Source organism: Monomorium pharaonis, chromosome 8 (assembly GCF_013373865.1).
Source record: "Monomorium pharaonis isolate MP-MQ-018 chromosome 8, ASM1337386v2, whole genome shotgun sequence".
NCBI lineage: Eukaryota > Metazoa > Arthropoda > Insecta > Hymenoptera > Formicidae > Monomorium > Monomorium pharaonis.
Window position 1 is genome coordinate 22,534,879 of NC_050474.1, and position 18,248 is coordinate 22,553,126.

Here is an 18,248-nt window from a genome sequence, read left to right on the forward strand (position 1 = left end):
AAATAGATGTTATTTCACGATAATTTTTTCTCGATTATAAATTGCATATTTATTTTTTAACTTACAAATGATGACATCCTATTAAATTTTCCCAAAAATATTTGCCTTAAAAGAGTATATTAAAGAATTTCTAATTGAGAGAAAACTAAATTTAATAACGCTTCTGGTGATATTTTCAGTATGTATGATCCATCGATCACTAAAGTAGGTAACTGATAGGTAAAGTCCGAATAAGCTCATACGCGCGTATTAAATTCGAAAGATTTTAATGGAAAATGTCGCGTTCGGAAGGATTAGCCGTTGAATCCCTCTGGGAATATCCTTTCAAAGAAAGCGCGACACATTGACCGTAAGCGATCCTTAATTAGGTCGTCTCTATTATGTTAATAGGATTTGCGCCTGCAGCCGAAGTAGTGAGAGTCCCCGCTCGAGAGTTAATCTCCGGACTCGTGTAGGTCAACTATGGCAGCTACCGTGATCCATGAGGACCCTCGATCAGGGATAATGTGCGACAAGAAGGCGCGTCCGCGCTCGCGAGCCATAACGACTTTTGCGAGATGGAAATGGAAAATTCCCACGACTCATCGATACGAGGGAACGAGGGTAGACGGGGAAGAGAGAGAGAGAGAGAGAGAGAGAGAGAGAGAGAGAGAGAGAGAGAGAAAGAGTAAAAGAAGGGACGACCTCCCCCGAGAGAAGGGTGGAACTCTGAGACGTAAATTGCAAATGTTCCGGAGAACTGGATAATCGGATAATCAGCCAGACTGTTCCGTCTCCGCTCTTTGCCCCGCACCGCGTCGTCGCCACTTCCAATATTCCGCTTTTCTCGAGACATCGACCAATTGATTCGGAATGAGTTGCTGGCGGGAGAAAAGTCGACGCTACTTTCGGTAAGTGGCTTGTTGCTGTTCGGACATTACGTTACATTTTTTACTCTCCGTATAATTGTTGAAATTAAACATTTTCATTTTTTAATTTCAATTACCAGCGATGAAAAACTATTTAGAATAGATTCGTATAACGAGAGAAATATAAAAGCCCACATTATTTAAATATTATTACATTGTGGAATTCAATTGCACGTAAGATCACGAGTGTTGCGATTAGATTTACTCGCATACGTGTTAAAGGTTTTCACAAGAATTCCTATCGTCAAAAATCTCTTTTCCGCGATTATATTCGTAAAGTGCCAAGGCGAGAAAGTTGTACAGTCTTTATTTTGCGGTCTACTATCCATCTTCGTAAATCGCGTCGCGTGTGTGCAAAGTACAAGCAACGGGCGAGGCTGTTATGTCGCGGAGATGTTGCAGCAGACAGTGAGTGATTCATATAAATTGCAATATTTCTTTATTCCTTTATTACTTATTATTTTATTGAAGTATTTACTCTAAAAAATATACATAAAGTTATATCAAAAACGTAATAGTTCTTCAAGAAAATCAATCTGCTGCTTATCCAATGACTTTGATATAGATATCTAGAAATATTGATATTGATTTTTGATAATAATAATTCTATTAAATTAATTTTCCGCGTTCTCTCTCTCGAGATATTTTAGCTCTGAAAACAACGCTTGATAAATCTTTAAAGAAGTAATATTTTTCTTAACGGATTTCTTTTTTTTCGGCGCTATACAGCGCAAGAATTTTAAATAAAAATCTCAATATTTTGCAATATGATATACAGAAGAGTGGAAGGATAGTTTGTTATAGCACGCGAATGTTTTATACGTGCAATTAAAAGGATCCGCAGATAACAATTATTACATTTTAACGCACCTGCACAAAGCCTCTTTTTCTCTCTCTTTCTTTCTTTCTCTCTCATTTTCTCTTCGTTTCCGCAACAATTAATTGGAAATATCATTTGAAACGTGTTCGAGCAGCCTCCATGCTTTATTTCGCAAATATTCACCTCGGTAATAACGAGCAAATGTTTTTTTCTTGCTGTGAATTTTACACTTTTTTTTCAATCATAAACTCTGCGGACAGATCGCGAGAATAGCCGGCGATGTTTTTCGGAAATAATCGGCAGTACAAGGAAAGTTAGTGACGAAAGCCATAAACCGTTCAATTGCAGATCGGTTCCGACTTTTTCGTACGTGGAACAGATATCGTTCTATTATCGAGCCGGTATGTCTCATAGTTTGCGATGTTCAATATCGTGGGCCGCAGACCGCAGGCCGCAAACCGAGAATCCAGGGGAGAATTCGCGCAATGGGTGCACTTGCAGGGGCACTGCTGATTGGTTTGGACCAGCTCGCGCACTTAAATTTGATCGAACACGCTTCATTTCCATTCGATAGGATGGTACAGATCGGGGAAACCGAGCGACCGGGTATCTTTCCGAAAGGGCTTATCTGCCCTGTTTCCTCGTTCAAATAATGTTTGACTTTGATTTTATCTCGAATTACTTCGCGACTTTGCCGCCAAATATTGACCTGTGTTGACTCTTGGAACGCGCAAACTTGCGCTCTCGTTACTCATTATTGAGCCATTAAATGAGAAGATTTGTTGTTTAAAGACTGTTTTTCGAATCAGCATTATTTTGTTTAGAAATAGGCCAATTAATAGAACAAAATGTTATTTTAATCCCTCTTTCTAAAATTATTTCTTCGATATAACTTATATGTTGAAAATGTTTCAACGTCACGTACTGTCCTTATCATTTCATCTTATCTTCTCTTACGTCACGCGCGAACATATCGGAACGCACTTTAAATCGGAGTGCACGGTAGAGGTAAAATCGAATGGCAACTGATATAACTCGTAGTCATTAGTGATAACAACTTTGGGCACGACGGATCGCTATGCATCGCAGAAACTGTCTGCAACTGTCAACTGCAATGTTCGAGATAAACTTTTGCCCGTCTACCTCCGACCAATGAACTTCTCGCGCGTTTTCCCATCGAAACGCGCTTTTTTGTCATCTTATCAAGAATCTTATTAAAAAAATGTTTGCTGCGCTCTCGCAAGTATTTTCTTATACATCTGTATAAGTTTTTTGAAAAAGCCCTATTATGAAAATGATGTTTATGCACTTAAGAAAATAACGAAATTGAAATATGTAAAATTATTAGAGAGGTTTGTGTAGATGTTTTATTTCTTTTTATTCAGATATTTCAATTTAAAGTTTGATCGATAAGATATTTCTCAAGTAAATTACTCTCTGGAGAAGCTTTCGTTATTTTACATGAATACGTTTTACCGTTTGTAGATGAAAATCAACGAAAGTTGATTAAATTGAAACTATTTAATTTTTTATCGTTTAATTACAAATTTTCACTTGTCACGTTTCAGTATTATTAAAAAGTACAAGTACAATTGGTTTGTCATATTCGTCAAATAAATTTAAAAGTAATATTTTAGCGAAATTAAAGAAAATTATAACACGGACATTTTTTTTCATCTAAAAAGAATTTTTCAATCTTCTTGTCAAGGAATTCGGATTTTCTAACTTTAATACAAAGATTAATAATGAAAAATTTCTTTATATCACTTTAATATTTTTACAAAATCTTATTTCAATTAAATTAGTTTAATATATTTTTAAAATTACATTTAATACATTTTTTTAATCGAGTGTCAAGCAATTTCATTAAAGTTAAATATTATAAATATACATAGTTTGTCAACTTTATGAAACTTTGTACTGTTACTATTGTGAAATAAGAGTCAAAATATTCAGAAGCAAATTATTAACGCGTTGTCTTTAATATTTATTCATTATAAAAAAATTTAACTGCAATGACGGTAAAATAAATATCATATCCTATACGAATAAATTTTTTAATATCTTTTTCTGAGTATGTTAAACTTTAAAACCATAATTTATATATTTGCATTTATATTCGTTTTGTATTAACTGTAACTGCTTTGATAGCAGGTTACCATTAGAATATAAAAATCATAATATATATGTCATTACCGTCATATCTCGAATTCGCTATTTTTATCTCCGCGAGGATGTGCAAATTTGTATCCGAAGTTCGTGCGGCCTCGTAAGGGTTGATGCACCGTTAGACAAAACATCATCGTCCTCGTTGCGCCACACAAGCGCAGGGAAGATGTACGCGGAGATGCGTGAACTGATGTGGCCGGGGGTAGTCGCACGGAAGCCCTTTGTTCACCGAGATATCTCGCCGGCTCTCTCGTCTTTTCGCCATCCGATGCATTCGTCGGAGCGTGGTCATAGTATGCAAATGATTACGGCTGCCGCGTTTATTAGGGCTGCCATAAATCCTGGTCCCGAGTACTGGAGACGCCGTCGACGCCGTCGACGCGCGACGCCGGTGCCCCCGCCACCGACGTCTTCTCGTTACGACGAGGGTTTGACTGCGGCAACGGCAGTTCCTCTCAAAGGACGAGCTTTAACGTCACGCAGACGGAAGGGTCCTGAAGGTACGGCGGAATGCAGACGGCGAGGATGTCTTTACGTCAGAATGACGCGACATTTACTAATACGCAAATATTAATAAACAAAACTCCGAATTAATTAGCTAGCTGCGCATTAATTCGCGACAAGTCTCGTCTTGTCTCACGCAACGTTTCGTTAAGATCTCAATAAGCACGCGGAGCAAAGAGACAAAGACCTCTTTTTTTTTAAATAAAAAAAGGTAGACTGAAATGGATGAGCGCCAGGATGTTTGAGATAATCTCATAAATATTCCGTGGATTTGTTTTATTTCCCGTGTTTTGTATGCAAAATGGAACGCAGAGTATCACGAGAAATGTCTACATACTACTTGAAAATGATCGCGTTTTGTAAATGCATAAAGTAATGAGGAAAATATATTATTAAATTTTATTAAAGAAATTTTATATTAATATAGGGCAAATTTTTTTCGCCATTAAAATTTAAGTCATGAAATTAATTTAATGAATGAATGAAAAATTAAATAAGAGTATTCCGAGTTTATTTTTAAACGACAAACATCTCGAAATGCGATAATTAAATTCCAATATTGAATAGAATAATTATAAAAGAATATGAAATCGAAATCTACGTAGGAATTCAGAGCAAGAAACGCAACAATTATTTCATTGCGTATATATCCTGTACGCGATACACATGTAACGATTAAACGAGACTATCAAAATTATTATTATTTATACGTCCGTTGGTTTAATCGCGTGATAAAGAAACGATCGAGATACGATCTTCACAATTACGGGCGGAAGTGGTACAAAGGAAGCGCATCGCTCGTAGCTTCCGTTAGTAAACTGCATGAGCTATGTAACTTTACGCGGAAACAACGCTGCTGCGATCGCCTCCGGTCAAGCCTCCAATTACATTGTGTAATTGGATAGTAAGGGAATGGCTGCATCGTAGCAACTACCGTTTCGAATGATCACATCGCGCTTTGTGTGATTAATTGTTATTGGAACTCGTGAAAATTATTGATCGCGGATACGTGCTATTCTTGATATTTAATGGGATTAGACTCAAGTTGACCTTACGACTTTTTGCCTCATCTATCTACGGTGAACATATATTATTAAAGAATAAATGTTATCTTTTATCAATTTTATTTTATACATTTTTTAAATTAAATAGTGACGCCAATTTCTCGATGTTTTCTCTAAATGTCAACATTATTTAAGAGACCTTAAAATATCTCAAAAATATGTAAGTAATTTTGACGAACAAATATTTAAAATAAATGAATTCTAAGATTTTTAATATGAATTGCTTACTCGCAAGCAAAAGTGAATTATTCCAAGACGAGAATATGTTTATGCAATTTGTATTATATACACATATATATATATGAAACATAAAGTTTACATAATAATTAGATTGAAAAAGATAATAATACTTAATTTCAGGACAAATATTATTAACAATTAATGCGAAATAATAAAAATATTAGTCTTCCAAATGTTTCAAATGTAAGTACATTCAGTGAGCTTCAGAGATCATCTTTGTATGTTTGTTAATCAGTGAGTACTAAACAATTATGTAAGTTTTTTTTCTCGTTTGCTGAAGTAGCTGTCGCAAAAAATAGTCATCTATATAAACTATCTCAAAATTCAAGATTTTTCTGTTTTTTCCGCGATAGCAAACGCCTTGTTATCTACGCTCAATCGAATTATTGTCACCGAAATCTGGCGATGAGTGATAAGTGCAATACAAGTAACTCACTGATCGATGTGTCGCCGTTGCCCCTCGTTCCCCTCTGCTTCCGGAGTGTCCCTTTCCTTCCTTCTGCTGCAGCATCCTTGGTTGCCCCATATTATCACCGACACCCGCGTAGCACCGTGTACATCGCCGTAGCCGTATGCAACCGACCGAACTCTTAGGTTAGGTTAGGTTAGGTTGGGTTATCGCGACGCCGGCGTACGAATTTTACAAGACGAAATACACGCAGGATTGCTCGACTGAATTCTCACCAAGTATCTCAGTTCCGTGGGCAGATAATGTCGAGCAGGTTGAGTTGTATTATGTATTTCGCGATCGCGTATCTTTTCATCCGTCGTGGACGAGTATCGTAATTGCCTTTGTATGTTCTTTAATTTGCGTGAGTATGAAAAAATGGAGCAACGCCGCGCGTGAAGAGCGCGCGAAGCCTCAGTGCCGTGAAGTACGCCGCGTTCGTCACTCGCGTTGTTGGCGTGACGCGATCGTGTTGCGGTTTAGTTCACAGTGTCCGTTGTCGCTCGTTGGTCCGGAGGTGGTCCAGCGTTCTTGTTTCATCGATAAACATATAAGTAAAAGTTAATTGAGCAGATTCTCTCAAGAGCAGAACTGGAGCCCTGCTCGTGTTTACGTCACGGTCGATAGAAAAACACCTCCCATCCCGCCCGCACCGAGGTGATCTTCGCAAGTGCCGTTCAGCTATTCCCCGAATTTTCAACAAGCATCTCAGTCCCGTTGGCAGGCAACATCGGGCACGTCCGGTAATATTATTTATCTCGCGGTCGCATAATCTTTTCGTGCGTCGAAGGCGAATATCGCGAACGACGGCGATGTCCTTGATGCATTCGTTAGTCCGCGCAAGGTACACAAAATAGGGCAACGTATGTGTGTATGTGTGAAATACGCGGGAAATATCCAGTCGTGATGTCGTGAAGTGCGTCGCGTTCGTCACTCGCGTCGCGACTCAGTTCACAACGTCCGTCGCTCGTGTCCGAGAGTGATTTGGGCGTGCTTCGTATCGTCGATGTTAATTGAGATCTCAGTAGCGATGCTCGAGGCATGTGTTTTATCGCGGCTAAGTTTTTCCTTTCTCGAGAAGTGCACAGAGGCCAGCCATGCCCTCTCCTCTTCCCGTCGTTTACAAATTTTCAGTAAGCATCTCGGTCTCGTCGAGCGAACGCGAGATTGCGCGAGATATCGGAATACATGTCCAAATTCCGCGATTCCATTTTATCCTTTAGTTTACGTTTTCAATGTCGGGAGTGAATCGAATCGAGCAACCCTGCGTGTCTTTCGGTCGTCTCGTAAAATTCATAACTTCGGCGTCGCGATAACCTAACCTAACCTAACCTAAGATTTCGGTCTTTGCAGACGGCGTACGGCGACGTATACGGCGGGCGTTAGTGATAAATACGAGTGCATCCAAGGACACATGCTGCAGCAGAAGGAAGGAAAGAGTCACTCCGGAAGCAGAGGGGAACGGGGCAACGGCGACACGTCGGCCGGTAGTTACTTGTTGCATTATCATTTATCGTCAGATTTTGGTGACAATAATTTGATCGAATGTAGATATTTCGGTCGGTTGCAGACGGCGTACGGCGACGTATACGGCGGGCGTTAGTGATAATACGAGTGCATCTAAGGACACATGCTGCAGCAGAAGGAAGGAAAGGGTCACTCCGGAAGCAGAGGGGAACGGGGCAACGGTGACACGTCGGCCGGTAGTTACTTGTTGCATTATCACTTAACGTCAGATTTTCGTGACAATAATTTGATCGAATGTAGATATTTCGGTCGGTTGCAGGCGTACGGCGACATATACGGCGGGTGTTAGTGATAATACGAGTGCACCCAAGGATACATGCTGCAGCAGAAGGAAGGAAAGAGTTACCCCAGAAGCAGAGGGGAACGGGACAACGGCGACACGTCAGCCGGTAGTTACTTGTTGCATTATTACTTATTGTCAGATTTTGATGACAATAATTTGATCGAATATAGACATTTTGGTCGGTTGCAGACGGCGTACGGCGACGTATATGGCGGGCGTTAGTGATAATACAAGTGCATCTAAGGACACATGCTGCAGCAGAAGGAAGGAAAGGGTCACTCCGGAAGTAGAGGGGAACGGGGCAACGGTGACACGTCGGCCGGTAGTTACTTGTTGCATTATCACTTATTGTCAGATTTCGATGACAATAATTTGTTTGAATATAGACATTTTGGTCGGTTGCAGACGGCGTACGGCGACGTATACGGCGGGTGTTAGTGATAATACGAGTGCACCCAAGGATACATGCTGCAGCAGAAGGAAGGAAAGGGTCACTCCGGAAGCAGAGGGGAACGGGACAACGGTGACACGTCGGCCGGTAAGTTACTTGTTGCATTATCACTGATTGTCATATTTCGATGACAATAATTCGATCGAATGTAGATAACAAGGTGTTTGCTATCGGAAAAAAAAACGGTAAAATCTTGAATTTTGAGACGTCTATACAGATGATTATTTTTCGCGACAGCTACTTTAGCAATAAAAAAAATCGACATAAATATTTAGTACTCTATTGTGGCTGTATCACTTTTATAGAATAATTTTTAGAGCATTAATTTTTTATCCTTGAAAATTATTGATTTTTTATTAGAACTTGAGGAAATTTTGGGAAAATTTAATTTTTAAATTTAAATTGTCTCTTTTTTTTTGACAAAATTGTTTCTTTGATAATGCGAAATCATTTAGCAATAAATAATCATCAAATACAAATACACGAGTTGGTCTTTGAAAGAAATACAGTTTAAATTATAGATTTATAAATTGCGTACTTTGTTTATCATTCAAGTTCATGAAAAAATTGATAAAACAAATTATGTATATTTCTCGTTTCGTGCAAAAGATGCTGCGCGTGATGAGCTTACGCTCTAAGAGACATTTCAGCCTTTTTATCTGCATCTCCGCGTCTTTCGCTCTCGCTTTTCTTTTATATCTTTTATGCTATTTCTCCAATCCTCGCTGCCTTGCCGTCGACGGTTTCTAGGTGTCTCCGTTGTGGGTAACCGTCGGAATCGCTTCTTTTGCTCCTCTTTCTGTCGCACGATATCGTTTTCCTTGTCGTTCTCCCTTTTCTCTCTCCTTCACTCTCTTTTTGTCTTTTCGTCGTGTTTTTCCCCTCTTTCCGCATCCGGTCCGCTTCAGACAATCGGACACGATCCTCCAGAGGGAAAACGGGTAACGATCGGTTGGATTCCGCGATAATTGTTGGAGACTTCGCTTCTACTTTGCAGACGCAGACAGACGCGATTCCGCAGTCGAACGGATGCATTTTAATCCCGCGGCCCTCGGAGACCCCGCTTGCTGATTCGATCCTCGGATTTTCTCGATGTTTATTGTTTTCACATCGATACCCGCGCGGATTTCCACCGTCGTTTGCGAACATCTTTTTCTCCTTTTCAGAATTAAGTTCTCAATCAACCTTTAATTAATTTCAAACCGTTATTTAAATATTAAACAATTGATTATTTAATGAAGTATTCGATTTGAGTAATAATTAGAAGGAAAGGAAATATTTGATAATAGTGATGACAATATTTATTTTACAATATTTTACAAAATTTTACAATATTTTACACAATTTTACAAAATTTTACAATATTTTAAATTTTTTTATGAATTAAGAATGTGCAAAAAAATTCTTAATTGTATGCAATTCATACAGACAATACCACATTTTTTCTACTTCTGCATGATCGAAATTGCACGATTTTATTTATTACTCGCGGAGGAAGCATAATACTAAAATTGCTCGCATTTAGATGGACTAATGACGCACAGCGAATACGTTATATTCGCCCCACCAATTTCGGCTCCAATCAACATTAATCTGACAGAATTTCGTACCAGCTATATTTTAGTTTCCACCATTCAGTTCGCAGAATATTTTATTTTAATTGCACACGCCGAATATTTTAGTTTGTTTCTTATATATTTTGGGGGGGGAAAAATATATTTCAAATCGAATTGTTTTAGGGTTCTAAAAAAAAAAGGGAAATATGACGCGCGCAACAAATTTCGCTGTGCAAAAAACGCAAATTATCATAAAAACCTCTCCGCGAGGTCGAAATTCGGGGATCGATGCAGCGCTGCGCAAAGAGAGAACCTGATTTGATCGTAATGTTTAACATCGTTTATTAGCATCGCGCAAATACACTTTATCCCGCCATAATTTCGCCGTATTGACATTCGCGGGAGAAATTATAAATTACACCGCGGGAAAGAGCTGTTAAAAGCCCGCGAGAGAGAGACAGAGAGAGGGAGAGAAAGAGAAAAGCGAACCGGGATAGTGGGCGTGTTTAAGGCGGACAAGCGCGGCGGCGGCGGCGTTTGCGTCCGCGCGCGCAATTACCGCGCGCGCTAATGACGTTTTTAATATTCCCGGCCGCGTTAATTGCCGGGCATTTCTCGCTGATGCGAGAGAGATCCGCGCCGTTATTCAGAGGATCCGACCGAAATCCCGGAAACGTCGCCGGTCGAATCCTCAGCAGGGTAGAGGTAACCGTTCCGAGTGGAGTCGGTAAGGGATTTACGATGGGGTTTTCGCTTTATGGAGAAAGTCCGGCGCAAACGAACGTACAGACTCTAAAAGGATCATTATGACTGTTTACTGATCCGGCAACGCGTGCGCGGGCGCTCGTGCATTTTATCGCGCCAGCGATATTAAATACTTTTTCGCAATCACGCGGATACGCGGACACTATTGCACGGAGATAGAGGTGAGAGGGGGGGGGGGGGTGACAAAGAGTTTCGTGAGCTCGTTAAATTTCTATTGGAGTGGACGCGTGGTCGGCTTTATTTGTCGCCTCGTAGCGTTGCGGAAACATAATCGAAACTGACACACTCGCGATTGCGCGTTTAAATAATCTCGAGGCCGGGGTTATCGGTCTGGCAACGCAACGCAACGCGCGCTGCTCGGTCCTTCATCCCCCGCCGGCGTTACCGGGTAATTATTGTAGGTCGGTACAGCGCCCCGGTTAATTACAGAGCGACACACCTACGCTCGTGCGCATGCGAGCGCGGGCCATCTGATACGATATGACGAGAACGAAAATCACTCGGCCGGATATTTCGCAGCCTTCTGGATTCCATCGGAGCGGACTTCGACCCCTCGTTTCGAGGGCTGCGACAAGTCGTGTCTCAAAAGGATTTTTTCACCACCTTCAGAAACTCGAAACTGAAAACTAAAAAATATTACTTTATTCCAAAGTGAAAAGCCAACATTTGAAAATATTCCGACTTTCATGTGAGAGAAGAAGCTGTAGATAAAAGAAAATAACGCGTCAGACCACTGCAATGTAGATTTAGCTTCGGTTTTTTTGCAAGTCTGTCTAAAATTAAAAATTTTACGTTCCGCCGTTCTATGCTTTACGGCGACGCGCCAACATTACGTCTTTCCCGCTGCATATTTTAATTAGATTCTGAGGTGGTCTGGTTTACGCGCGCCGGTGTCGCTTGAATATTCCATACCGCTGGGTCATCGGCTCGCGCAATATGGCCTCCATTGCCTGATAATTATTAGGGAGGGTTTCAACCCTCGACGCCCCTTTGTAGGTGCGAGGCGCTCGCTCGGACGAAATAGGGCCGTAAAGGGGCTGTTCTCGTTGAGGAGGTGAACAGGAGTGAAATTTCGCGCGCGTATTCTGAGCCCGCCTTGATACGGTGGCCAGATGTTGAAGGTCGCTGGAGATCAACTTGAGCACACGAGAATTGCCGACGAATTTTTGAAGTAGTCTGATATATTCCACTAAAATTAATATTAATTCGCAGCAATAGTCTGAAAGTCTCAAATACGTCTAACATTTCGAACGACAAATCTATTACAAAAGCTGTTTGTCTTTAACATCACGAATACCGTCGTGATTGCATGAAAAATTGACATCTCTTTTTTAATTTACAAGATTAGAAACTTATAGAACAGGCTCGGAGCTTGGACTCCGAGTTAAATAGATGAGGGAGAAAATTAAATTTTTGTCCTGCGAAAAGCCTGGGCAATTATTTTTTTCTCCCAAAGTGCAATATTCATGCAATTGTGCGATATAATTACTTGGCAGAATTTGCTCGCTCGGGCAGTTTGCGTGTTCACTCTGGACAATTGCAAAGAGGTCGTAATAAATGTCGAGTATTCCGGTAGATAATAGCTGTAGTGAAAAAAAAAGAATTTAAATAATTTCATTTTACTCTGCACATATATTCAAAAAATTCTAGAATTCTCATAATGCACGATCGTTAATAATTATCATTAATCAGATATGGATTTGCACGGCATTTTGCAAATATTTAATATTGCAATTATTCTTCGCGAAAAGCATATTATGCTGCGGTAATGATTTTCAGGAGGAAAAGCGTTCAAATTTTGTAAATAATTATGGAAAGAAATGTAGTAATTCTTCCTTTCTTTAATTTTGTTTTCTTAAACTTTTTCTGAATCTGCAGTTTGCTAATTAAGACGGAATAGAGTCATGGAAAAATAGACAACTAAATGGAGCTGATGTGAAAGAAGCTTAAAAACTCAAGAATCATCCGTGCGAAATAATTATATAATATAATGCTTGAAGACGTTGCCACAATTTTGCTCTTTAAGAATTCTCTTTCTGTCGATTTTTTATTATTTATCTCTTCGATTATATTATATTAAAAATAAATAAATTATTTAAATATATAGAATATTAAAAAGTGTATTTAGATAAAACGCTTATATAAATTTGCAGGAAGCTTTAAAATAATTTTCTTATGTAATAAATGTTAGTATTATATATAGAAGAAAAATGTGTTGGAGTAAAAATGAATTACAATAACTCTTTCAAGAAAAATTACTTCTCACTATCATAACACGCATTTAAATGCACTCAATTAAAATTACTCTACAAAGAGCAAGGTATTCGTGTCAGTAGTTCTCTACTTTCGGAGCGAAGGGATTAATACAGACCTCCTCTTGCCAGTCACTAAAAGGTAAAGTCAAATTCCGTGGACGTTGGTGCGAATTCGGTACGAAACGAAGAGCGTGGAGTGCTGGCGGCAACGGGAGAGGTTGACCGAAGAGAGGAGAGTCGGGTTGGAGAATGAGAGCGACGAGGAGGAGAGGAGGTGAATGGGTGGTTGGGTGGCTGTAGCCTCTCGGAGGGAGGGAGAGGGCGCGAACGGGAGCAAAGGGGGGATGAGGGGGGATTGAATTTCGCGCGTGCTCGGCTTCATCCCTCTCGACTGCCGCCACCGCCGCCGCCACCACCGCTGGATGCTGAGGGTAGCTGGACCGCGCGCGTGAGGTGTCAGTTCTGCGCGCGATCTCCTCCCTGAAGGTGTCAACCTGCTCGCGATCTGTCCCAACGTGTTCGCCAGAGTGGTCACGCACGATCGGAAGCACGCACGCTTCCCCCGCGATTTTTCCCACTCTTCCCGATCACCCTCTTCCGCCTCGTTTTTTCTCCCGCGATTCGACGACAAGCTGTTGTGAAACGGAGCTCTCAGTGAAAAGCTCCGAGGGTTCCCTTCTTCTGGACGCGAGGCAGGGAAAACCACACGTTCGAGTCTGACACGTGACACACTTCAGCTGGCGACGACTATCATGCTGGCCGGGATCTTCGAGGGCAACAATGTACGTGAAAAATCGCTCGCGCTTAGGAAGTTCAGTCGCGTGCGTGCTGCATTTTTTCTCTTGGCAACGCAGCCGGGCAACGGAACTAGAGAGGGAGGGCAACATTAGTGGTCGTGTCTATCATTAAAAGGGAAACAAGATTGTCGGATGTGCGGCATTAATACCAGAATATACGACAATACACGTCATTTAGATCAGTGCTTTTCAATGGTCGTTAAAGTCCGTATTTCTGAAAAAATTGCAAGTAATATTGATTTTGAGAATTGTGCGAGAAAATTTTTTAGATGATAAAATATACATGAAGGTATTTTATGATCTTCAATAAACATGTTTATTGAAGATATTTAACATGAGATACATTTTTCTTCTTACATAAATTCATAATAGAATAATCCGATAAGCAAGCTATATTTCTGGTATTAATTTAGAGAGATTAATAGCAATTTACATTATTAACGCAATGAACATATACGTTATATATACGCATGTTAATATTTAAGTTCTCAATCGACTGTTAAAGCAACCATTAGTCGTACCTCAATTATCGTATCCCAATACCTTATTAAGCGCGAATTATAGCACGTTTGACGTTTCGTATTTCGTTCAAGTATTATTTGGCCTTTATTCCCTCGATCTTTCACAAAGCCCGACGCTGAGAGAGAATTGTGCTCGCGATGTCGATAATTGTACATTGTGGTAGCAGGTGTTATGACATATCGATATGTCTATACGCTCTATTCCGCATTACGGATTTCGTGATATTATTACAGGCGCTGTCTATTCTACCTTCCTCCATTCTGTCATCTTTAATAACGCAAATGGAGGCGTGAGATTTTTCTATATGTTTTTTATCTCTCCGGAATACTTTTTACATTAAGTTTTTTCACACGTACTTTTGCTATGCATATCCTTGCACACCTGTCTACGCATTTATTATCTTTGATTCCGAGGTCTCGCCTTTTTAGCACTTACGTTATTTTTACAGAATTAAAAATATAATCTCGACATGTCTAAAAATTGAAAATAAAATTTATTTTTTAAATTTATTTTAGCTAAAGCATTAGCTAAGACCACGACATCGTCGTGTATTATATTATCATATAATTTATATGAGACGCAGAATTAAATCACACCAAGTGCAAGATGTGAATATGGCTCTCGCAAGTACAGGTCTCTTAATGACACTTGCATATCGTGCACCAGCATACTCGACAAGCGTTCATAACGCATGTCCCTATCTTGTTATCATATAAACAAACCGTATTTTTCCACTAAGAAAATGTGGTCTCTGGTGTCGTATTTTTAAAAAGCCGGTCGAAAAGTCTCGTTGTCTTGCTGATGGGATTTAAACATGGGATTTGCTTCTCGCGCGTTGTGATATACCACGTTAATAACGTCACACGAACGAACATCGTTAGTGAATTTATTCTGCAGCGCGCTCGAATGAAGAGAATTATCGTAGGCAGATACGGCGTCGTATATCGCCGAGGCAGACTCCTCAGGTGGCGATAATTCATCAGACTCTAGTAACTTGACCGCTCTCTCCGCGAATGATTAATTAATGTCAGATGCAGCGCTCGCTCTCGCTCTCAATTTTCTCTCCTCTCTATCAACCGTCGCGATAGCTGTTCAATAATTTTTATTATTCCGGCTGGTACTATTTCGCGATTTATGCCATGTCGATCTCACGGCTAGAACGTCGAAAATACTAGGAAAAGGTAATAAATTGCTTTTATCTTCATCACGCTGTGGCAGATCGAGAAATGGTTTCGGAAGATTGTGTAAAAGCTAATAAAAAATTAATCAGCTGCCTTTATTAATTCAGAGACGTGACATTTAAATCGAATTATGATGACATTAAGTTATATGATTGCCTGCGTAGTGTTTTACAAATTTGTTACATTTTGTGTGTGTGTGTGTGCGTGCGTGCGCGTGCGTGAAAACAGAATAGCAGTGGTTTTAGCGGTTGACCATAGGAATTTATATTTTTGGGTTAAATGAATTAATATAATTTATTACATAACAGCAGCACTGCTATTCATGTTTATACTTGTCTTTTTTGCAATCAGCTTTTAGACACAGTTCACTCATTGTTAGTACTCAATTACATGTCAGAGTGTTAACTTTCGTTAGTCATTTTGTCATTAGTCATTGTATGTTAACAAGATATCTCTAAATGTAACTTTGATTTTATTTAATTTCTGATCTTTTTGTTCCCAAAAGTGTAAATATTATTTATTCACGTGATACGTTCATATCAGTAAATATTTAGTAATAATGTGACGACTTTCCGGCAAGAAACAAACATTTATTTTGTTCGGTTATTGAATCTTTATTTTATTATATTTAATAAAACGCACTATTTATTTTATTTAGTAATACTGCACTAGAAGTACTTGCATTGTATTGTTTAAGCTCCTATTCTTTTCTTATTACAAACTTTTCAACCATGCTATGAAAAGAATATATAAGTCTTTCTAAAGGTAGATTTGGGAAAATAAGAATATTTTTTTGCTTTAAAATTTTAATTAAAAATTTTTAGTTAATATTTTTATGCTTAAAATTCTTTTTTAATAAAAAGCAGTCACTTCTACTTATTTTGAATATATTACATTTTTTGATGATTGGATGGCAGCGCTGCATGTCCATATAAATTAATTATTGACTAAGTCTGGCGGTCACTTAGCGATTATCTTAGTTTTTTTGCAGTTTATTTTTAAATAACATGTTTCTCATGTGAGATTAACAACATTTCAGACTAGACAGCTGCAAGTTTTCTACTACTTTAACGGTTATTCTGAAAGTTATCTATCAATAATCTCCAACATCCATCCTCTACTTCGACCTCGCGCGATTTATTAAAGACGCTCGTATTTTCACACGCTTTTACGATCGGCGTCGACTTTCGGCGGTTATTTACCTTCAGAAAGGAGCGTAGCCTGCGAAACCACCCTCCGGCTTTTACGCTTGGCGAGATCTTTGCTTTGGCTCTTTGTTTCTTACCACACGTCTCTGAATAAAACACACACGCGTGTGTGCGATGAAAATGAGCTTGCCCGAGTCTACGGCCCGTTTATTGCGCCAAAAACTGGAACGAACTCAATAACCTGGTTTAAGCATCTCGTTGGCCATGAGTATGTAACTACTTGAGTGACGTTTACTAGGCACAGAGAAACATTTTAGTCTTGCATTTGGCGTTGCTCTACAGAGAGAGAAAGATGTGTGTGTGTGTGTGTGTGTGTGTGTGTGTGTGTGTGTGTGTGTGTGTTGAATTATTAATACAAACAATTCAAAGAGAAATCTGCGCCACTAGTTCCGCTGGACCACATTGTTTGTAGAAACTAATGCATCTTGTCTCAAAATTCTTATTTCTTTTCGTATTATTTCTGTTAAGAATAAGTTCAGCTTTTAATGTAGTACATGCAGTTATATAACAGCAGTTATCGAATGAATTGGTGGGAAAATTCGCTATATTGTACGCTAAGGAAAGTTTTATTCGATTATATCAGAAATTTCAACTCCTAAAACTTTAATAATCTGCGTCGTTTAAAAGTGTAATATATAATGTCATTATATTGTATATTAAATTTTCCATTTCACGACGATTTGAAATAATAGTGTAAATCGTATTTTTTACCCAAGTTTATACTTGCTGCTGTTCCACCATGTTCGTTCTCCAGTTTGCGCTACGCTAAATTAAAGTTAGAGTTCAGATAAAGAAATTTTTCTACACTTTGTTTATTCAATAGGAATATATGACTTGAGCGGAAAAAAACGCGCGTTTTCAGAAAACTTTTGCGAGAGTCTCATATATGGACAAACCGGAAATATTGTACGTCAATTGAAGCACCTAAAATTTCGTGTAATTCCCCGAATTTTTGCAGGACGAGCATGACAGTTTTGCTGTAACATTTCCCTGTAACATTTCGGCATATATGCATTCCCCGTTCGTAAAGCCTGTAAAGTACTTTTTGTTTATCGCTGTTATACAGGGATACATAGCTTCGCGCAGGCGTTCGAGGTATTTTTTCATTAAACGTGAATTCGACTCAAACAGAAACGCACAGATGGTTCGCGCGAACGCGGAAATAACATTTTGCGGCCCGTGCGGTGCGGCTTCGCGCAAGGAAATCGAATTTCGAGAGCTCGGAAGGGATTCCGTTAGCTGTTTTTCAGCGGCAAAAAAAAAATTAGAGGCCGCGGTGGCAGTCCTGTCCGCGTTAATTGCTTTAACCGGTTCGCGTTTTCCACAATTGACGGTCTCGCAGTTTGCGCTTATTATATCGCGATATACTCTCCCGCCTCCTGACGCGCGGGGGCGTCGGCTTTTTATCTCTTTTGACTTTCGCGTGGCATTGTTTTCTGCAAAATTGATCAATTTGAATGAGAGAACGGGACATCGTTACCCGCGCGCGAGTATATCAAATACGAGAGAATCCAATTTAGGTAAATGAGAATATCATTCGTCCGAGTAAA

The 18,248-nt window shown here is 39.5% G+C and overlaps 2 protein-coding genes across 6 annotated transcripts in view; both read left to right on the forward strand.

The window, feature by feature from the left end:
* The first annotated feature begins 770 nt into the window (after positions 1 to 770).
* Positions 771 to 8,771, forward strand: LOC118646989. Of its 3 annotated transcripts, none has more exons than XR_004964330.1 (6): positions 794 to 890; positions 7,507 to 7,640; positions 7,724 to 7,856; positions 7,940 to 8,069; positions 8,153 to 8,285; positions 8,369 to 8,771. XR_004964330.1 is itself a non-coding variant. In XM_036291020.1 (6 exons), exons 3-6 carry the CDS (start codon positions 7,784 to 7,786, stop codon positions 8,399 to 8,401), a joined length of 369 nt encoding a protein of 122 aa, XP_036146913.1. In that variant the 5' UTR covers positions 5,796 to 6,896; positions 7,507 to 7,640; positions 7,724 to 7,783; the 3' UTR covers positions 8,402 to 8,771. The 3 variants fall into 3 exon arrangements, 1 of the variants encoding a protein (XP_036146913.1); XM_036291020.1 differs by lacking the exon at positions 794 to 890 and adding an exon at positions 5,796 to 6,896; XR_004964331.1 differs by lacking the exon at positions 7,507 to 7,640 and having other exon boundaries at positions 771 to 890.
* A 4,650-nt stretch (positions 8,772 to 13,421) lies between these two features.
* LOC105839353 (Down syndrome cell adhesion molecule-like protein Dscam2) overlaps positions 13,422 to 18,248 on the forward strand; it is a 146,516-nt gene continuing 141,689 nt past the window's right edge. For 2 of the 3 annotated variants that reach the window (XM_036291265.1, XM_036291266.1), the window contains exon 1: positions 13,422 to 13,772. The gene's annotated coding sequence lies outside the window, so the exon portion shown is untranslated. The remainder of the gene's footprint in view (positions 13,773 to 18,248) is intronic. The other variant, XM_012685613.3, reaches the window with a different exon arrangement.

Bases quoted from the DNA above. Each gene is read 5' to 3' on its own strand.
- LOC118646989 (XM_036291020.1), top strand. From the start codon at position 7,784: ATGCTGCAGCAGAAGGAAGGAAAGGGTCACTCCGGAAGCAGAGGGGAA. The intron at 7,857-7,939 runs GTAGTTACTTGT...GGTCGGTTGCAG, and splicing joins CAACGGTGACACGTCGGCCG to GCGTACGGCGACATATACGG. The intron at 8,286-8,368 runs GTAGTTACTTGT...GGTCGGTTGCAG, and splicing joins CAACGGTGACACGTCGGCCG to ACGGCGTACGGCGACGTATA.